This window comes from Athene noctua, chromosome 1 (assembly GCF_965140245.1).
Source record: "Athene noctua chromosome 1, bAthNoc1.hap1.1, whole genome shotgun sequence".
NCBI lineage: Eukaryota > Metazoa > Chordata > Aves > Strigiformes > Strigidae > Athene > Athene noctua.
In genome coordinates, this window is record NC_134037.1 from 204,893,592 (window position 1) to 204,916,863 (window position 23,272).

Genomic DNA, 23,272 nt, shown 5'->3' on the forward strand with positions numbered 1-23,272 from the left:
ATTGTCTTCCTAAAAGTTATTAGTGTAACAAATTTTCATTTGCTTTACTTTTAAGAGGACTAGGCAGCTGTACATATATAGAAAAGTATGATAAAAGTACATATGACTTGCAGGATACATATTCAGAACAGGTAATCATACATTTGTACCTTTATTAGTTTCACTCCTTATACTCCTATAGGTTATGCATTTGAAAGTATCGTTACATGTAGACTAGATAACCAACTTACTGACACATTAACCACAGAAACGAAGTTCTCTTGTGGACATGGGTCTATTCAAACATTTTGGTTTTCAGGTAATTGGACCTCAGTTATACAAATACTATGCTCTGACCAAATGAAAAATCATTAGGTTTTTTATAAGCTTCTTTACAGCTTCTCTCAGTTTATGAGCTGGTGCATAATCAGGATCATTACAAAGAAAAAGGGGCCAAACAATGTATTTGTCAAACACCGAAAAATGGATCAAATTATTATTTGCCAAACATTCAACTAGTGCTACTCTTCTACAGGAGTATTGTTGAATACTGATATGGAGAGGTGACAACCAAGTAAATAATGCTTAAAAAAAGGCTTTCTTACACCTTTTTCAAAGATTGCTGAGGAAATAGGCATTACGGGTGTAATCTCAGTCCCATTGAATTTACCAAAAAACTCTGGAGAAGTTCCAGAGGGCCAGTATTTTATGACTTCATCTTTTAGAACTTGGACTGTCCTGCTCCCAAGACATTTTAATTTTTTTTCTTTTGGTTTTGTCATGCTTTTCTTTAAGGAGCAGTCCCTCAAATACATGTTCTAAAGTATTTGCACCCATATACGTGTTTGTGCACGCACACCCACACCCATACACTGAGTACTTCTGAAATTAAATGTTCTAGCAGCCTAAAGAAAAACAACTAAAAAAACCTCCTCAGTCTTTTATGTCCTTTGTTAAGGGTATTCTCTCCCCAACCAGATTTCACAAGCATTTCCATTCCATCCTTCCCAGCACTCACAGTTTCCACAGCTACAAACACCATTGCCTAGAAGAGAATGAATAAAGGGCAATTATCATAATTGAAATGTGCCACATTAAAATGTGTTTTATGGGCAGTAAAAAGCTATGCTAAAGTAGTTGCATTGTTCCTTTATTGTTCCCCCCATCCCTTTTTTTTCCTTTGGAAGGGAGCAATTACTGTTCCATTGCATTAAGAAGCCACCCCAAACCTACACTTCCAAAGCAGTAATAGCATTCTATCAATAATTCCATCAACAGAATTGCAAATATTGTAATTATGCCACCATCATTTGTACCCAGGTGTTGAGGCTCCGTGTTCACACTGTACCTCCACGTACAAGGAAAAACAAGATTACTTTTAACTATTAGGCAGAAAGAAAAAGAGATAAAAGTTACAAACAGAATAGCAATAAAAACATCACTTTGAACATGAAAAACTTTAAACCTAAGTTCTCGGAAATACTATATAAATAAATAAAATCTCAAACTCTCTATTAAATAGATAAAAAAATGTGTTGTCCCTATTTTGCATGGAAGAAACGTGAAGTGCTGAGACCCGTATTTTCACTTTACTTCACTATTTTTGACTTCTGGATGCTCAGTTTGAGACCTCTACAGCTGGGGTTTCCAATGGGAGCTCCTCTTCCTACTGACTTTATGAAGATGTGTGAATGACTGCTGCAGCTGAAGATAAGGCTCCTGTTGCCTCTATTCTGGCTACTTGCCCCCAGAAAAGGACCCTTGCTAATAGGGCTAGCTGGTAGATACAATTTACTAGTGTCAGCCCTCGCACTCTTGTTCTAATCAGTTTGCACATTTCCTCCACATCTAATAATTGCTCAGCAAAGACTTTCTAAAATTAAGATTTATAACAGGAAGCAGCCAGTGAGTTAATGTAGCAATTCCCATGTTGCTTCTTGTCACTAGATTTGTCATGAGGGTTTGTTGGCAGCCTGCCCATTTCTATCCGCATCTGCCACCTGAACTCTCAGACAATGTTAAGGTGAAGCTGCTTTAATCACTAGACATCACATCATAAGAAAACCTGTCAGGTATTTCAGCCTCCCACTGAGAACTGTCTGATTGCCAGGTAGCTCTGTTAACCCACACAACTGTGCCTCTCACCTACCAAAGATCATCAGACAAGTGAACTTCATCTATGACTTAAATGTATTATACACATAGAAAGTCCAGTAAGAGAAAAAAAGTTAAAGAAATCTCATGATCACAGTGCTGACACTGTATGTCCTTTTCCAAAAAGCAGTAACCTGTAGACTATTACAGTGAAAATTGTTGATGGATTTCATAGCTGGCTTACTTTTTTAAATCCATACTCAGGTTTTCAACTGTTGTTTTGAAACCTCAAGTTGATTATCACACTGCACAAAGAATAACCAATAAATGCACTTCCTCTGTCAGTGGAGAAAGACAAAGTTGGGCTTTCTCTAACATAATTCCCATCAACACGGTTTGTTTCTTAGAGCAATTAAGTGTTAGCCTGTACTGCACCTGTGCAAATGAGACCATCATGTTTGTCACAATCTCTGTCATCGCATTCACAGAAATCGCCCGAAATGTACCACTCCTGTGGTGAACAGATGCACTTTCCACAGTGGCAGGAACCTGAAATCACAAAAATTATTACCCACAGTCAAAGAGCACTGGCATTTTCCGATTAGAAAATAACATCCCCAGACACACACGTGCACACATACACATGTGTGCGTACTCACAAAATTGCTGCCTAAGTAGCTATTGCATAAAAGAAGATCATCAAGCTAAAAGCTTTTTGAATAAAGCGATACTTTTGGGGTGAGCTAGAATATGGTGGGACGTTACTACTAATGCTTTGATTCTGCTATTTCACTTAATCAGGACTCCCATTCTGAAGCTTTCCTTTGGTTTCAGAGTCCTACAATCAGGGCTACTCTTCCCAGTAGCTGTTTTTTTGGTGGGTTTTTCTGGGGTTTTTTTGGTTGTTTTGTTTTTGGTTTTTGTTTTTTTTTTTTTGACTATAAAAGCTCAAATTGTCCCTGAAACACTGTTACTGAAATCGTAGGCAGGAAGAAAATGACCCTCCTCATCTAGAGCCTTTAGGGATGAGTCCACAAAAGAACAGAGGTGCCAAAGATTAACATTTAGACACCAAAAACCCTCATCAGCGCAAATGAAGCTGCTCCACCTCCCATGGAATTACTAAGTATTTGCTCTAGGTCAGAAATAAAATAGTTTGTGTACATAGCAGCGGCTCAGCAGTTTGCTCATTCCTGCAGAGTACTGCAGCGCCCTTTGTTGGGATTAGCCACGCTCCTCCTCCTCAGAGATGGCAGGTCACACCCCCACAGGCAAAGGAGCAACTTTATGGTGACATTCAGGTGATGCTGTAACCCACGGAGCACCAAAAATCTCCCTTTAAGGGAATACTATTCAGAGACATCCCTACCTTCAGGAGAAGGTTCATGGCTCTGAATCCTGGAAGGGAGAGTTGCCCCCAAGCGATCATGTGTCAGGAGGCCTGAGAAAGGTATGAGAGAGGCTCTTCTGCAACTAGAAATGCCACTGGCAGATGGTAATTCCTCCTGGCTGATCCCGACACCCGGCTGAATTGAGCTGGCTTTCACAGAGCCCATTCTCAGCTGCCTGACCCTATACAGAGTTCAGACACTTAACATCACCGTGGGACGCTTAGTAACTGATAAGCAAAAACCGTTTTTGTGGACCTAGCCCTCAGAACTGGTTACAGCACAACTCAATACAAAAATCTCAAAACCCAAATAAATGGTAACAAAGAATTTACACATAGTTTTCAATTAAGGGAGCAGCAGTTTAAAAAAAAAAAAAAAAAAAAAGGTCACTGAAGTCACTGAAGAAGCTGTCGACCTTTGACAGAACATGTTTATAAATGAGTTAGATGCTGTTGAAAATCCCACCTTCTTGCAGTATTTCCACAATGATTACAGTACAAAGTCACCAATGTGTTTAATGCAATATTAAACAAAAATATATAGAAGAAAGCTTGGTTATGTCAGAACATAACCTACAGAGAACTCATGGGTTACTTAACAGGGTCTGAGCCAAAGTATATAAAATGATGCTTTTCCATCTCTCCATTCCTTTCAGTGACTTCTGAATAAAAACCATAGTAAAAATCTAAATATACATTTTTTTTTTAAATGTGGATCTGTCAATATCAACCAATTTTCCCTAGGTTCTTCCCATAAATACTGAAGTGTCCCTGATCACTGAAACTTAATTCTTTGAAACTTCAGAACAACCTCAGCAGAGTACCTGTTTTTTTAAATTAAAAATGTAAGTTATTTACTGTGCATGGTAAGCTGACAAAAATTAACTCATTGCCTAATTTTAAAGAAATGCTGTTTTAACTTGTAACATATGGAACATGTAAATATATACAGGAAGAGCTAGTGATGGAAACATTTGGGGACGGGAGTATTTGGTTAAGCATCTACCTTTTCCATGAGTTCTGAGTATTGTTTACAGAGCCATGGGCACAGAAAATACATTCCCTACAAGGATAAAAAATGCCATTTGTATAAAGAGGCAGTGGAGGATAGCATACATATTGTATGGGTGCTGTATAAGAGATACACTAAGTCATACTTGAGAGCAATTTAAATCTACTGTCTCTGTTTATAAAAGCTACAAGGTACTGACAGCTGAAAATAATGATGAATAGTAAGAGAATTTTAGTGAAATTAAAGCAGTTAATAAGAGCATGACACTGTAGGAAACCTGAAGTGACTCTGCATAAGCAAGCACTGATGCTGCTACTGATGGATGCCCACGATGTTTAAAACTATTTTTCAGGGGATACAGCAAATTTAACACCAAGTCAACAAAGGTAGATCAGGCTCCATCATGTAAAATCTGTTAAGGAGAATGAATGTATCAAGTTTTTTCCCTGAACAGAACACGCTGCTCTGGGAGGCTCCTCAGTTTAATTAAAATGGGTCTAATGAGTTGCAGGGTGTTCCCTGGGATTGTAGCCAGTTCCTCTTGGATGGGATTTGGCTCATTACCTAGCCCGGGTCCTGCACTGTTACAGTAGCCATCTGCAGCCCTACATTTACAGCCAGGGAGGCAGCAGCGTGGTGGGTGTTGCTGTTTTCCTTGGGAAGAGCTTTTACTACAGGTGGCATAGTCAGTGAGCCAAGATTTTGAAAACTGCCTAGGAATGTGGATGTCCTGTCCAACTTAATTTATATTAACAGAGTGTAATTTTCTGAAAGTGTTCAGCAGTTATGTGCTGAAATCCAGGACTCCTTAGAGTCTATTAAATTCGACATACAGAAACTCAAGCTCCCTCAATCTATTGCAGTGCTTGTGTATCTTGACTAGTTTTGCACCAAAGATGGAATAAACACCATTACTGCGCGGGTTCAAAATTCCCTTATGTTTGACCAGCAATGGTTACTTATTGCTCAATGTAATGGAACAAAAAGAACAGTTTGTCATTTTGGCCTCTGGAGAGTGCCGGTCACAGTAGCTATGAACATTTTAAAGTTTGGGTACTCGGAAAGACATGATTTCCAGATACATATTTAACATCAAGAACAGCTTTGCCTATAAAAACCCAAACAAACAGACAAACAAAAAAAGCTAAGCATAGAAACAAAACTTACAAGTAATTTGACTGTATTTGCCTGTGATCCCCACCCTGCTCAGAGAAGGGATGGGAGACAGTAGTGTTCACTGGCCACACACTTCTGGAAGTTATCTTACATAAGTATTTCTCTGCTTGGACAAGCACGTACATATGACCAGCTGTTCCCACAATAAAGCTGCTATAACATCTAATTTGACACAGCTTTATTATGTTGACTGTCCTCAGGGCAACCTTCCATCACACTGGAAGCTTACATGTGCTTGAAGGCTGAAGAACTTTAAAAAGCCATCCCACCAGTGTTGCTGAATATGGATTTAAGGTCAGATTTGTAAATCCCATAGAAAGTAAATGGTGTTATACTGTATTTGCACTACTACATTAGAAAATCTGGGCCTTTGGAGCTCCCATTCATGCAGCCAGGTTTAAAAGCACTACCTGCCTTCAGCAAGTTACAACCTAGAGCAACTTTCAGGATGCTCCAGCCTACACCAGTGACCAGATCCCAAACCACCCCCTGGGCAGCATACCCAGAAGACAGAAAAAAAAGCTTCAGTGTCTCTGCAAATTCCTGATGGATTGTCTGCTCCCAAAGCCTCAGAGTAAATTGTAGCTTTGCTATATATGCTCAAAGCTAATTGTTCTCAGAGTAAGACCCACAGGCTGGAATAAATGGCTCTCAGCCATCCTTACAAAAAGGTAGCAGATAATATAAATATTTTAAAATTCAATGTCATTTTTCATGTTTATATTTATTTAGAATCTTATATAGTGCATTTTATTGATTTTAAGCATATTCACTCACCTTCACGATTTATATAAAAAATCACAAGGAGACCCAAGACTAAAAGAAGAAAAGTTAACTTCTGCAGTAAAACAGAGTAACTTAATTTCTCCAGTAACTCAGCATCCTCTTACACATACACTAATTTAAAGATAGCCACATCTTCTGGAAAAAATAGCAGTTTGTCTTCCTCATTTTCTATGACATTGCAACAACTGGGGAAAAAAAAATAAAATAAAATGGTGCAGTGGGGAAGAATTCTGGTAAGTGATAATACAGATGGAAGAAGGCCAGGCTGGAAACCCCTTTTAAAATTTCCTTTGCACTGAAATAAAAGTTACCAAAGGGACAACTGAAAATCTGTCTGATACAAAAGGGTCCTAACCACTTTTTTCCAGCTAGCAGCTTTCTCCCCTCTCTCTGCAAGGGATACAGGAACAGAGGAAATGGCCATCCAGTCTGGAGTGAGTGCATTCTAGACTCCAGCCAGTTCCACCACCCATTTTTTGCCGATTCTCTTTCAGACATCTTATATAGAAAACTAGACAGTTTGCACTATGGGGGAGCTAAAAAGCCCTCTTTCCAGTAATGCAATTTTCTAGCCTGAAAGACTGCAAGGTAAGTACCTCAGAGAACAATTTCAGATAATTATCAAGATTTCCTAAATTTTATTCCTCCCTGTGGCCTTTTTTTATGGCCGGACTGAAGCTGATGCAATCACCTGAATAAAATTTAGTAAATGAGAGAGTTTGTGAGATTCTGTCGTGAGGTCTGCAGTTACCTTACCTTTCCTCTGCTGCTGTGTTGGGGAGAGGATGATTAAGTATACCAAATGTTTCAGTTAAACACTCATCTCCACTTAATGTTGCCTCTGATACTACATCTGCCATCTTGCCCACTGCAGTGTTACTGCAGGTAGTGCCCCTCTCCCTCAAACTGGATGGAGCACTAATGGTTAGTTTATAATGCACAGCTGTTCAGTGCAGACATCAGATAAACACATACAGGAAATTATATGCTATTAACAAATTGCATAGGAGACTAATGCTCCTAAACATGTGTGGTGGGTGTTTGACAAAATGGATATAAGTGCATTACAGAGCCGAATATAACATCCTTTTAATAATAGGTGCCTCTGAAAGAAAGGGTTACTAAACAACAACCCTCTGCCGTGCACATTAGTCTTCCTGAACATGATCATTTTCCTCTGGTGGGGCACTGACATGGTGTAGCTCAGCTGCCAGTTCTTACCCTTCCCCGAGCATAATATGCCATCCGCTGACTCGCAGAGACTTCTGCTCTCCTCCTCCGTCATGTTGCACTTCCTTGAATGCTGGCACAACTTTCCAAACCACCCATCCTGGCAAATGCATCGGCCACATGAGCAAATACCACGGCCTGCAACAACACCAAAGTTGGTTATGAGCAAATCAAGCAGAAAGCAGTGACTAACGGTCTCAACTGAGATCTTCTTCAGACCTCTGCAGTGTGAAGTGTATCCTACGGGAGAGACAGATGGAGAGATGGACAGCACAGCTTCCCAGAAGGGTAGCATTCTTCAGTTCTCTCATTCTTGTGTTAAATAAGGTGCCCTAGTGATGGGCAGAAAAGCACAGGCATGGCTCCCCTCATCAGCTCAACTTTATAGTATGTTCCCTAGTCCACAGTGTACTGAGGGCAGACACAACCTCTTTCCTCCCATGTCTTTAAACTTGCAGCCCATTGCTAAAGTCTCACCTGCATATTCCATACTGTCACCTGAAGAAGCAGACCCCAGCACAGGGCTGAGAGCAGCACAGCACACAGCAGAGCAGGCAAGAGATATAAAAGTCGCAATCTCCTCCAGCAGCCCACTACTGCTGCTTATCTGCTGCAGTGTATGGAGCTGCTGACGTGCAAAGCCTGGACTCAACATACTCTGCAATTACTGCAGATTAACTCATACAGTGCAGGATGAAGATAGATCCCCCAAGTCTCATGCACTTACTAAAATTGGTTGTATGTAAACTCAGCTGGCAACCTGCAAAGAGTTCCTCTCATCACCCCAACGCCTGTTTCTCTTCTGCATCTCTTCTCCAGACATAGCTATCCCAGCTCAGAAGTTTAAAAGGTTTTGTACTTTCACTCCTGATACTGTAGTGAAATGTTGAGGGAGGAGCAGGAAGGAAGAACAGACCAAAGCATTCTCCAGAGTACACGCTTGTATGACCCCAGGGTGGGACTTTTTTTCTTCTAAGAAGCATGGGCAGGCTACCTTGGTGGGTTCTCTCCACAGAAACACACAGATTTTAATTCCCAGATCAAGACAAGCAGCCTGAATGAGAGGGAAGATGGACGGGCAGAAGAATAATACAGTAGTAAGGATATGGCTATCAAAAGATGATTAATAATGAGGAAAAATAAAGGAAAATGAAAGGACAGAGAGAAAAAAGGAATAAAAAATAACAAAATAGGGGGCAAATGAAGAAGACTACAGTTTGAAATGTTAGGGAAAGAAGGACAGGGAATAACAAGTGATAGAAAGGTCAAATAAATCGTAGAATGGGAGACAATGATAGAGCCTAGAAGATATTATTGATGGTTTTTTTTTTAAAAAAAAGAATAAAAAAAGATGAAATTATTTGTACAAAGAACAATGGAAAAAGAAAACATGTTGAATACTAAACTGAGTAGAAAATCTGGCCAGAAAGAAGGGAAAAATGACAACAAATGCAGACAAGAATACAGAAATGGAAAATAGAAAAAAGAAGAAATAAACTCCCAGTCAGAATTTCACTTTTCAACCTTGAATAATATTTCTGCAGCAGAGAAGAACATTCCTCAGCTAATCAGTTTACTGGGCTTAAAAGAAGAAAACTGTACATACCAGTGACTTCTGTCCTATCCTACCTGCTATGTAGGGCAAGGCAGTGGAAACAAGGGGACTAAGATAATTTGGGAGCACGGGCTGGGAAGAAGGGCACAAGCAGTAGGAGTGTCTGGCAAAGCACTGAGTTGTAGGATGCAGAGAAGGAAACCAGCAACTATGCTTTTCTGATTTTTGGACTCCTCATGGGGCAACAGTGCAAATTGACATTGCAAACCGGGTGGCAGCCCAAAGGAGAGACAAATCTTGAGTTTACTATAAGTGGAATTCCTCAATGTTTTACTGAAGGCCAAATCCTTTACTAATTTAAATTAGAAAATATTTGAAGCTCCAAAGTCTTGGAGATGTCAATTACAGTGATCTAAATGTTCAGAATAATTTTCATACCCTAGATCGTGTATTGATCTTTGGGGTTTTTGTCTTATTACCTATACAACTTTAAATGCTCACTAACTATGACGCAGTCTTATTATGACAGCATTCCTACCTACTTTGGCAAAGTGACATTCAGCACTTACAAATTCACGTATATGTATTTAGCATATGTCAAATATTACAAATTGATAACTAGCAACAATAGAAGCTTGATGCTACTTTACCTTCTGTGTTAGACTGGGAAACAAGAACAGCTATGACACAAACCAGAATAGAAGAGGCAGAAAACAAGCATATATAATTTCCCATATGGTCCTTCCAGGTAGACAGCATGCAGTTGTCTACATTTACTCCAGCTAAACTTCTGTCAGAGTGTTTTTAACTGCCTTATTTATTTTTAATTAGTAACATATAGATTAGATTTTGGAATAGCTCAACCACTCAAGAGCAGAATATACCACTCTAGAGCAGAATATGCAACTCGATGTCAGTGTTGGAAAATGATTTGTGAAGATACAAATACGTGTACTCATTTTAGCAGCAAATAGTAAGAAATCCATGCAGATTTCACTGAGAAAATAATTTTGTATCATTTTTCTTGTAAAGTCATTATGATTTACAGAATGCAGAGATGATCATGTCTGTAAAGCCTTTAAACAAGTCAAATAAAAAGTTAATGAATAATCTATACATTTACAGCAGAGTTTACAGTTTACTACATAAAATTGACATGCATTTTTCTGAAACGACCATTCCTCTCCTCCTATTTGCCATATAAATCCTCAAAAGATAAGGATTGTTTTGTCTCAAGTAATCCATTTTGCCAAAATAATATTTACTCCTAGCTGACATCAGTTTGGGCAGCTGCAGCTCTTTGGATACCCCATGCATCAGGGTGGTGAGTATGCAAGTGCTTAGCCCAGTGCTTGTTAATTCCGAGCTATCTTCTGTGTGTGCTAACCTGTGAAAAACTGCTTTACATGGTTTAGTTGTGTGTATCCTCCTTGTAGAGGCTCTTTGTCTTTGTGTGTGAAGATGTGCAAACCACCTGACCAAAAGGAAGGGCCAAAGCGTCATAAGTAACAGTTTTCAGTTGAATGCAATATTCAAATTACATTCAAAGTGTCCAAGTTTCATTCCAATGAATCCCAGACTCTCAAAATTATGAGCAAAAGCAGTAACAAAAAGGTGCTGCTCTTGCTCATAAGTCCTTTTAGATCAGAATAGAATTCCCTCCATAGAGGAGAATAAAATTCAAGAATACAGCAATCATAGAGCAAAGGGGAAAAGAAAAATCTCTAATTGAAGGAGTCCAGCCCAACCAAATTGGCTATCATGATGTAATACTGATTTAACTGTTCAGATTAAGCAGATCTACTGGAAAGTGTTGGTCTATCATCAATTCAGATTTAACATAAAATACTTAAAATCACAAACAAATTGCATATTGCAATGGTTGTGAGACTATAGATCTTAATTCATAAAAATCTATGCTAATGAGCATTTAAATATATAACAGTATGTCTTAAACATTAATCTCCAGTCAGGAAGAAAGACTGTGATGGGTGAGAGGCAAAGGAGAGAAAAAGATGATGTTAAAGATACTGTCACTTTGGTTAGAATTATCAATAAATCAAATAACCACAAGATTTAAATGTGAAATATGAATGCAGCAACAAAGTTGTGACGCATTACTAGCAGAGGTCCATTATAACCCAAATCAAGCCAAATCAGACTGGACACCAGGATGAATTATTTCATACCATGCCTGGAAATAAAACTGTGTGGTTGTGGAAAACTTCATTTTAGGACTAATCATGCAACTGATACCAGAGTTCCCAAAAAAATTGCATGATAAATTTCCAATACAAAAGGCACAACTACATGGGAATTTCAGCATGATGAAAAATGTGAAATAATCACTGCAGAGAAATCTGGTTCTTATTTATGGATCAACATTATAACCAGATGATGTTCATGAAGGGCAAACTGATGCCAGCCCTAAACAAAATTTAGCACCTCAGAACAGGTTTTTCAAACATATCATATCATATCGTATAATATTTATTACATTTATTGTATTATGTCTATTATATATTTATTATGTTTATATTTAATAACATCAATATTAACCAGAAATGGAGGAAACAAATCTTCAGCTATAAAAATTTTAATTCAACTGTCCTGTATGAAGAATTTTTCTTATAGCCCAACAACAATTTTCCACAGTTAGAGAGAAGTCCACCCAGGTCTAATGGTGGAGAGATGATATGAGTTAGGAATGAGAAAGCTGTACAGCCAAAGAAAGATAGATGAAGTAGATAGCAACCAATATAAATGAGAAATTTAGCTGTGAATAAAATGGACATAATCAGGAATAAACAAAACAAAACAAAAATCTATAACTGGATGAAAAATAAAGAGTTTAAAAAGTGTACTAGGAATATGAAAAATCTTAGCATAATGCAGGATCATCCCTGATTTAGAACAAGATAGTAAACCAAACAAATATTTCTCTCTGTATTTAAATAGAAACAGGATTTTCTATTTTTTAATTACAGGACTATGATAAACAACTTTCTATTATATTGTTAACATAAGAGAATATTAAACAACATCTATTTGGGTGAAATATTTCTCAGTGAGCAGTCTTCATAAACCTGCCCAAATATGCTAAAATAGTGGGTAAAAACATTAATGAATCACTGATTCTTATTTTTATTGAATACCAGGAGAATGCCATGAGACTGGAACAGTTGCAACAACTGCAGTTAGAGAAACTTAATACAGATGTGAAGCAAAATACTGATTGTCTATTGTATTTTCATAATAGGTCGCTTAGTATTGTCTAATAAAGGTGGACTGTGGCTCCAGTTTCAGCAACACAACAGGCAGGCAGTTCAGTAAAACACTGCAATGAAAAGGGATAATACCGTCCTCATATGCATACACCAGGAGAAAGTGAGTAGGAACAGAAGTGAGTAGGAACATTTAGAGCATTGATGAGATGGACATTAAAGTCCTGCAACTCACTGTGATATCCATGTTTGAAGAGATTTTGAAAAATTTGGAAGAGTCCCAAAAAGTTCTGAAGAAAGAATTCAAAGGGCAGAGAAAATGGTTTGTTGAAAGAACTTCAAAGATCTATATCTGATTAGCCTATTGAAAAGAAAAAAAAAAAAAGTAACAAAAAAAAAAAAGCTAAGAAGTGTTTTAGTAGGATCTGAACTACCTTCTTTGAAGGTACTAGAATGGGGATTCTCAAACTACCAGAGAAAGACAAAGCAAGAACCAGAGAGAAAAGCTGATACTGACAAATTAATTTGAGAAATTTCAAGTGATGTTGGCAGGGGCTGCACATATCTTAGATTCTTCAGAGCATATCCTTCCCAGAGACAGGCTTTAGTTGCACACAGTGCACAGACATCAACATAGGGCAAGCATGGGTATAGTGTAGTGGCTCTTTGTAGCCTAATATACAAGGTTAAACATATAAGCCCCTTTTGGATTTGCAAATTAATATCTATTGATCAACTTAAATGTTGATGCATTAGCAATTCCTTTACTGCTCATTTTAACAGAAAGATTCAATTAAAACGTTTTTTACAAACCTAAATCATATTTTATGCTAACTGAAAAGCCAAACAAATTATATTCTCTGTGCTTCTATGTAAAGTGTCAACTTTCCATTCACCTGCACAAATGTCTGGGTGACCAGGACAGATGTCAATGTCCATTTGACATACCCTAAGATATCAAGGACATCCTCATGATGTAGGCAGCTCTGCAGGCACCCCTGTGTCCTTGTGGAGCCAAGCTGGGGTTAGGCAAGAGTAGCCTTGGGCATCAGAAATCCTATAAGGTGCCTAACCTGAGGCAACTGAAGATTTTGAAATTATGTCCCGTGTAGTCTGAGAAGCCATGATAAGAGTCAGTATTTGCATTCCTATTGCTAATTTTTCTGACCAGTCAGTGCCAAAAGCTGTCTTTGGCTGGGAGATAGGCTGGTATTATTTCTCTCTCCTAATCCGCATTTTAGGTATATTAGAGAGTTCCATAAATGTCCTATATACTTCTATTTCTGTAAAGCAACATTAGTGCAAGGAATGAGGAAATTGTCTGACAGCAACTGCACCGTAATATTAATACTTAACTTTGCTTAATGAAGCGTATCATTAATCATAAATCTCTCATTTTTATTGTTATGATCTTATTGGTCCTCATAAGAACATCCTATCTGAAAACGTCATGTTTCTGCTTCACTGAACAGATGACAAAAATAAATGTCATTCATGATTTCTGCAGTATGGACCTAGAACTTTCACAAAAAGGAATTCACAGTTTCTGTTCTATATATTTATCATATGATAACACATAGTTATATTCAAAAAAAAGAAAGAAAGGCAGTACTTCCTCTGAATCAAATTACTTGGCCTTGTGGTGGTGCAATTCTTACCCCTCCCTGCCCTCCTTGTTGGGCTGCTGGGTGCCAGGTGTGATTCCACCCACATCTGCCCCAAGCTATACAATAATCTGTGGAGATAAGGACTGCTAACATTAAGGCGCCCACTTAACGAGTCTGGCTGCTGCCCCTCCAGATGGCTTGGAAACAATTATAATGGCCCATCATCTCCTGATGGCCTGGCACACCTGTTGCCTGGGATGTGGTCAAATGGAACAATAACAGAGTTGCACGTTGCAACTGTCGGAAGGCACCAGAAGGTATTTGACAAAAGTCAATTATCTTGGACCCTATAAATTGTGACCACCAGGGAGACCTTTTGAGCTCTTCTGGATCGCAGTGGGCCTGTGATCAGCATCTCCTCTGAGCTGGGACACCTCTCAGGTACCAAAACCTTTAAGGTGTCGTCTGCTCCAGACGGAAGGCCAGGGCAAAGTCCACCCACTCGAGTCTCAACTATCGCCCGTTGAGGAATGCCAAGGCATTGTGAGTATTTGCTCTAAACTCGAGAGGGAAATTTTCTTTGAGCTAGCTTCTATTTCACCTTTTCTCTGTTTATTGGTGTGTGTGTGTGGGTACGTATCCTGTTCCTGTGTGTGTTTGTCCCTTTTGTGTTCATTTTACTGAATCCAAACATCTTTGTTTCTGTATGCATATGCCTGTTTTGTGTACGTGCATGTATAAATTAAGGTACCGTTAAGTAAGTTAGAGAGAATCTTTTCATTTTAGAATCTGTGAATAGGTTGCTTTTCTTTCTGAATTATTTTGTATTGATAAATTGCTGTTAGTTATTAATAAATCTAGATTTCTTACTAAATCATTACCGTGTCAATACTTTCATCCACGACAGGCCTGGCTGGATAGTAATGAAAATTTTACAATCAAAGGAGCATGGCAACTAGAAGCAAGTTATACCAGCCTTCTTAGAGGGAGCATTTCCATTGTACATCCTTGTGATGACTATGTGATCCTAGAATCCTTCACAAATTGTAAGAATGTGATGTGGAAGCTTTTGTGTCTGTTTTAAAAGCTTATAACATCAGAAAGTTGAGAGTTGTGGCTTTAAGTATATATATGCCTTATAACCCATAGCTTTTCCCTTGTTCACTGTCAATACATAGAGGCTTATATTGAAAATCTTAAGACTGGTGTGAATGACGTATGAATGGAAATGTCTAGGTAAGCACCAGAAGAAACACCAGAATGAGGTTAAAAACATGACCTGTATTGATAACCAACAACACATTCACAGTATTAAAAGTGAGGAAGGTATTATTTTGTCAAAATTGGGTCTGCACTCTCATAAAACAATGGTATGGTGACTTTCATGATGACTTGTCAGCAGAAGACTCTGTGCCTAACAACAAAGGATGTCAACACAGACACAGCACGCAACTTGTGTCATTCCTTTCCCTGTGAACGCAACAAGAGCACCCTTGTCCCATTAAAGTAAAAAATGAGGAAGCACAGACAACAGGCACCAGAATTGCCTGAAACTTATAGAGATGAAAGTAAGAAAAATCATGAGGCAAAAGGATCATCCTAACGGTGGGGTCCTAAACGACACAAAAAGTGTGACTAAAAACTAGTTTGTTTTTGTCAGTCAAGATGAAACAAAAAGACCTACTGAGAACTTGGTGGACGGTGTCTCTTGTCCATCTTCAGTGTCACTCAGAAGTGATCCTGACCGAACTACTTAATTAGAGACACTTCGATCCTTCTATGTGGGTTTGAGAATGTAAGTGAATGAAATCAATGAGAGAATGTGTCTGAGTGGTGAAAATTAATTTACCTGGGGATTTTACCAAAAAAATATTAACTTCCCCACCCATAAAGTCTCATGTAGAGTTTTTGCTGTACTGCTTTCCTACAGTTAGAGGGAGATTGATATGAAGGTAGACCAGAGGGAAATATTAATTACCTCAGCATTTCCTCCAAGAATAAATCAGCTCCTCCAGCTTTTACAAGCACTTATACTACAACCAGAATCTCGAAGTAATAAGAACTAATGTCTTTTACCAAAAGGCATTGGTATAAACAAACAAAAAAGATAGCTGCATTTACTCTTTGATTGACATGATATTACACAAATGAATTCCCTACAGTGTTAGGATTATATATTGATGTGCTGTGTTGAAAAATAGTTAAAAAGTCACCAAGGCAAATTTACTCACTTGAAAATAAACAGATCAGACTTCTCAAAGTATTCTATTGTCACCAGACAAAGTACTGGCTTACTGGGATGACCAGGGCTTAGTTCTTTCTTAGTTTTGAGGACAGTGCAAACATCCATGACTAAATATTAAAAGGTCTCATCAAAGCTGATTATCTAATTGGTGGTACACTATATGAAGCACAGACTGAAATACTGATATAAAACATAATGGGAGCATCCCTAGAAATAGGTAAGGGCCTTGCTTATTTATGAGTTTCAACCTTAGCTAGTGGTCCTAATGATGAACTTGTGTGGAGCTTCAACTAATTTTTTACTATTTTTGTTGGGGTTTTTTTACTGTAGTTTTTAAGCAGCGTAATCCTGCACCAACCAGTAGCATGCAGAGGGCCCAAATGGGCTTCTGTTTCATTCCTTCAATGGTTGCTACTTTGCTGTGACAAGAACTCACAGCTAGGGCCAATAATGGTCCAGAGAACAAATCAAAATGAATGGAGTTAAGAGCATTACCAAATCAATTTCAAATTGATTTTTACTGTCGTTCTGAATTTTTGTTGCCTGCCTGTCCTCAATCCTGCAAGAGAACAGAACATAATGGACAACAGTCAACCCAGTGAGGTGGAGCAGCCAGTGATGACAACACTGAAAAACACATCTGGACACAGTAAGAGAACAAATAACACTTGAAAGATCAGGACACATCTGCAACTAGCAGCACAGCTATAACCTCGGAGGACAGAAAGAAGTATCTCTCACCAGCATACCGAATAAGTAAATATCAGGCCTGGTATATATCAGTGGCATAGCCATGCCAAGAAAGAACTTGTGCTGGCAAACCTGTGATTCTCCAGTCATGCATGTGCACCAGCAACACTTAACTTGAACATGAAAGATTCAAAGAACCAAGTAAAGCCAAAGAAAACATGATGTTAAATATTGCTGTGGATCAACACTGCAATACACCTGGGAAAATCTTATATCACTGAAAAAAACTTAACTGTAGGGAATAGGCCTTTAGATAGAATATATCTATCTCAAAAAGGGCGCATGAGACGCCTCCTCCAGCCTTAGCATATTAAGTCTCTGTGCAGAGGCATAGACAAAGGAAGAGGAATACAAAGGAAGGACCTGGCAAGCAGGTCAAGGGAGGTGAGTCCCCTCATCTTCTCCACTCTCATGAGACCCCACCTGGAGTACTGCATCCAGTTCTGGGGTCCTCAGTACAAGACAGACATGGACCTGCTAGAGTGGGTCCAGAGAAGGGCCACAAAAATGGCTGGAACACCTCTCAAGTAAAGAAAGGCTGAGAGAGTTGGGATTGTTCAGCCTAGAGAAGAGAAGGCTCTGGGGAGATGTTATTGCAGCCTTTCAATATAATAAAGGGGGCTTATAAGAAAGACAGAGAGTTTTCACTAAGGCCTGCAGTGACAGAAGAAGGAGCAATGGTTTTAAACTGAAAGAGGGTAGGTTTAGCCTGGACATAAGGAGGACATTTTTTAATGATGAGGGTGGTGAGACAGTGGCACAGGTTGCCCAGAGAAGCTGTGGCTGCCCCCTCCCTGGCAGTGTTCCAGGCCAGGCTGGACGGGGCTTGGAGCAACCTGGGCTAGTGGAAGGTGTCCCTGCCCATGGCAGGGGGGTTGGAACTAGATGATCTTTAAAGGTCCCTTCTAACCCAGATCATTCTATGATTTTATGATTCTATGAATCCATTTCTAATAGCAGAGTGCTGTGGAATGTATGCCTAGTCCTCATGCAACCTTTGTCTTTGTGAAGACGTAATGTCTCTATCCCTGGTACTACAATGATGGACAGTTGAATTTTTAAGTGAATGACTCACTACAGTCATGCAGAAACATGGTAATAGGGTCTCACTCAGTTGTACCCTAATTTATCGTATCTTTTGCTCATGTCTTTCTACTGTCACATGGACAGCTGGTCTGGAAAGCAGGTTATTAATCAGTCTCTGATGGACAGAGGAGGCCAGTAACAATTCTTATTCAAATCCTTTAGGTTGTCATTCACATTTCTTATTTCAGCATGTATTTAATCTGAAAACACTGGTCTCCATTCCTTGTGCTTACAGGCACTCAGTGCTCACTGTCAGACCCTGCACATTCATAGAGTCCATTTTACAATTATATGAAGCCAACATTACTAGCAAGGGCTTATGTCCTGACAGTGATTGCCTAGGTAGCAGCAGTGGTAGAAAAATAATATCGAAAAGAGAGGAAGGAAAGAGGAAGGAATAGGCAGTTCAGCAAGAGGTATCAAGAAGTTCAGGCTAAGATAGAAGCATGGACAAGCCCAAGAGGAAGAGAGAGATGTATGTGCATTAGTACAAAATTGAGTGAAGTTCTGTAAATAGGTAAATTGCAAAAAAGGAGAGAAAATAAGGTTAAAATTGGTAGAATCTCCGAAAAAGAGAGATATGTGAAATACTGTATATAAAAGGAAACAAAGTGTTATCAGGAAAGAAAGTGATAGCCAAGCAAAACATCTCACAGTTACTAAAGAGTAGAGATGAAGCTATCAGTAACATCAAAGGCTATTGAGGATCTGAAAAGGATAAAAATGACAAAAATTCCTCCAATTGGTCAGAAACGGGGGGAAGCCACAGTGAAAGATGAAGTCACAGAAAATTTGTACGTAAATGGCTCATATTATGAGTTTGAAGGTGAGGGAAGGTGAAGGGAATTCACTTGCTAAATGGTGAGTGAACAGAAAGATGCAATTGATGGGGACTCCCTGAAGATAAACGTTTCTATACTTAGTAGTTATACCTAAATATTTTAGGTGCTGCCTTAAGTTATTGGGGGAGAGCCGCTTGAGGTGGGTGGATCAGAAGCACAGATGGGCACTGGATGGTCAAAGAAAATAATGTTTCATGATCTGCCAGTGGTTAAAAAAAAAGAAGGGAAAAAAAAAAAAAAGGAAAGAGAGGGAGAGAGAGGGGAAATGAGGGAAGGAGCCACTTCAGAGCTCCAGCAGTCAAGAGAAGTAAAAGTGGTGTATGGAAGAGAACGGCATGAATAGTAAGACATCTATATTAATTTGAATCTCAGCACACTTCACATGGAAGAGCCAGACAAGTGCAAACAAAGAAACAGTTATGTGGCATGAGAACAGAAACAGAGGAAAGGGAAAGCAGTTCTTGGCTGTAAAAGAACAAAAGCGGATGGAATCATACCATAGTGATAACGTAGGAACATGCTTCAAGGAGTAAACTAGAACCAAATCTAGAATAATCTAAAAATACCTCAAATTATATTTAGAATAGACAGAACAAGAAATAAAATAGCAAGAATATGAAAAAATAATCTACCAATTATTTACCACTGGAATCTGAACAGATCTACTACAAAAATCCAATAGTTTTTAGAGAACAGTATTAGTAATAGCATGACTTCTAACTGGGAAGACTAAAACTCTAGAGATTAGCTTCACCTCACCAAGCTCCAACAGCTGTGAATGAGCAAAGATGGTCTAGTCTCCCTTGCACTTCAAAGGTCAACTAATTTTAGTGAATTTAATGATCACTTTATGCCATGCTTCCTCCTCTTTTACTTACAAGAAAGCCCAGGACAACAGGATTTCTGATTTGGCACTTAATCTGTGATTTTGGGGAAAGAATTAGGAATAAACTCAACTCCCTGGAACAGCAAAAATCACAGAGTGGGCCTTCTGAAGTCCTGTCAACAGATGCTGTGCAGTGCAATTTCAAATAGGGCAGAGTCACTTGAATTTTCCCATATAATTCCTTTCACCTGCAGGGAATCATCAGTAACTAAACTATCAGTTTGAATGAAAGTGGAAAAGTTGAGACTATGTAAATTCATGAACTGAGTTTCCTTTCTATTTATGGTTTCAGAATTAGGAAAATAAACTAAAAGCATATGGTTTTAAAATTAACTAATTCCTGCCATTCTCTGGGCAAAGCTATTTAGACTAGAGGAGAGAGATTATTCAGGTAATAGTGTGAGCTAGAGTGCCTCCTGCACAGTAAAAACTTCAACACAGGCTCAGGTGTTGAGGTGATTATTTATTTAAGTGTGAGGTTATCTAGCCAGCAACAAAAACTAAAATTATCACTGTATCCTTCCTAATAAGGTAGAATAGAATTTTTGTCTATAACTTCCAAAATGTGCAATATAATTAGCAATACTAACATTGAAGCATTGTCATCAAATAATGTAAAATATGAATGACAAACAGAAGAGATATTTTTAACCGTGGAAGATGATGAATTTTTGTTCCCAACTACTTAATTTATAACAGATATGACCTAGTTTTTTAATCCTTTCACGTGCTTTATACAAAATTAAATTTCAAATTATTCTTTAGCTACACATTCATATTACTGAATTACACTAAATATTATAAACTATTATTATGGCTGGTTAGACATTCAAACTAGAATTTTCCATATATGCCTACATTGTGCATGGCAGACACCTTGAAGAAATACTCCCTGTAATCAGCATTTTTTATGGACACAAGGATTATGAAGAAATATGGTTTTTTTCTTACGTAGACATAAGGAATATAATAAAATGTGTTGTTGCTCATACAAACTACTTTGTTAATATTAAGAATCAAAGAGTCATTTTAAATATAAAGCTAATAAAATCTATAAAGAGGATATTCAGGATGGCTGTTACCTGTTTTTAAAATACCATATGGTATATATGCATTTACATATCTAAAACTAATTTGAAATACTGCTTAACACCAACATACATTACTGAAAAAAAAAAAAAAAAAAAAAAATTGAGGTTTTCACTGTCTATATTAAAATAAATCATCTGCATGTACAATTACTATGACAATGTATCTCAAGCATTTTAGATTCTTTTATAATTTTACTACTTCTTTAGAAAACAGACATATCAGTGTCAGTAAATATGAAATATTCAAAAGTATTGCAAGCTATTATTACCTTTAAGTAAAATACAATATTCTCAGTAAAACATCAACTGTACTAAACACAAACCAAAATTACCTAATTTTGCGGGTTTTCTTTTAAGTGTTTGTATTCTTTAACGAACACTGGTGGAATTCGGGGTATACTACAGCACTTATATTTATGCTATTAGGTGTATTTAATCTACTTCACTGTTAGTGTTTCTGAAGTTTTAAAATAAATATTCACTAACATATCTAATATTTATAGACCTTGTTTCTTACAAGAATCTATAATCTGTTATAATTAAACAATTATGTCAACAGTCTGTAGTGACATGTCATAAAATCAGGGGGAACAGAAAGTTATAAACTATCTATATTACATTATATCATATCATGTATAATATCATATCACTTATCACATCATAACATATATAATATCAATTATCTTTATAATTATATTCTATTTATAATTGTATTGTTATTATTATTATTATATAACTTATACCCCCACAGACATTGCCGTCCATATTTTCACACTGCCGATCATCGCATTCACAGTTTTTGCCATGAACTCTGTTGTCTCCGGGAGGGAAACAAGTGCATTGGCCACATTCACATCTCCCTGTAGGAATAAACAATAATTAGAGACATGATTTCAGTAAAGTAAAATAGATGAAAAAACCCCCAAACTTATTCTACAACCTGCCCCCCAAAGACAAACTACCAGCCACTGTATTAATTAAAGTATGCACAAAAACACTATTAAAAAGAACCAACACAGAACTTTCCCTCCTCCATGGCAACCAGAGCAAAGTGTATCACTGTTATATCTTGGTGGAAACAACAACAAGAAGAAATCATTGGCATTGTATGTTTTTCATATCTCAACTTTGCATAACAGATCCATGGCACATGCTTAACTGCATGATTAACCTCTATAATTAATCTAAAATATTTAACACATACCTCAGAAACTCAAAATGAATGTGTTTAGAATTAAATAGTCCATGCACAGGGCTATCTAAGATACTTTCTATTCATGTAGAAATGTAAGTCCTCAAATACTCTGTCAGGCATTTGGAAAGCAAAAATCCCTATAATTTCTCTAGCCTAGATTTGAGGATATAGCAATCAAAAGCACAACCTCTGTCAATCATCCCTTCCATCAGCCTGTTCACAGGAGAACACCCCAGAGCTAAGATCAAGGTCAGCCTTACATTGCATATATATGAGAGAAACTCAGTTCAGGGTAACACTGGTTTTGTTATTTCCTAACTTGTAAGAGTTTGCCTCTGTATTTTTAAAATTGTTTTAATGACACTACTGTGAGAATGCTCTAAATATGACACAGACCAGCGATCAATGTAATACAGTTGATGGGCTTGGGAAAGGATATTGTCTGTAAAAAAAGGGCCACCAGACACATGGATTAGGACACAGAAAAACCTGTTCCTCTTGATCTAATGTAATCACAGCATCAGTGAGACTCAACCTGGTCCTGGACACTGCTCTACTGTCTGCAGAACCTCAATTTACAGTAGGAGAAACTATAGCTACAAAGCATAAAAATCCTCCAACTGCAGCCTTTCATTATGTAACCAAACAGTTCAGCGTGTGCAACATTTTTTCACCATTTGATGAAATATTTTGCTGAATGGGAAAGGACTGTTAAGGAGAACCTTAGTGGGGCTTTTCTAACTAGGTTTTGTGACAATAAAACCTTTAAGTCAACATACTGCCAGATCATTCTTAATTTTTTTTTTTTTTTTTAATTTCTAACCTAAATATGTTACATTTGTTTTTCAAAAAAACCCCCAGTCTAATTAAGTTGGAGTGGGGGAAACCTTATTACTGATGGAAAAAATTTATAGCTGCCATACTCTTCAACTTCCCAAGCATCAATGTACATTGCATATGATATTCTGTGTGCCAGGAATCAATCTAGAAGGACATTTTATGATCAACTTAAAGTCCAAGTATCTTAAAGAAGACATGCTGATAGAGACAATTAACAGCAAATACTTCATGACACTTTTATAATTCACAGTGTTAAAACTATGTTGCATTGTCAATTATATGAG

At 37.8% G+C, this 23,272-nt stretch overlaps 1 protein-coding gene across 1 annotated transcript in view; it reads right to left on the bottom strand.

Annotated features, from left to right (window-relative positions):
• Positions 1-932: 932 nt before the first annotated feature.
• The window catches only part of ITGBL1 (integrin subunit beta like 1), a 149,827-nt gene continuing 127,487 nt past the window's right edge, over positions 933-23,272 (bottom strand). Inside the window, exons 8-11 of the mRNA XM_074930737.1 lie at positions 21,697-21,813; positions 7,659-7,805; positions 2,509-2,622; positions 933-1,024 (exon numbers count right to left, since the gene is read on the bottom strand). Of these exons, the coding sequence (XP_074786838.1) occupies positions 933-1,024; positions 2,509-2,622; positions 7,659-7,805; positions 21,697-21,813 (470 nt within the window). The remainder of the gene's footprint in view (positions 1,025-2,508; positions 2,623-7,658; positions 7,806-21,696; positions 21,814-23,272) is intronic.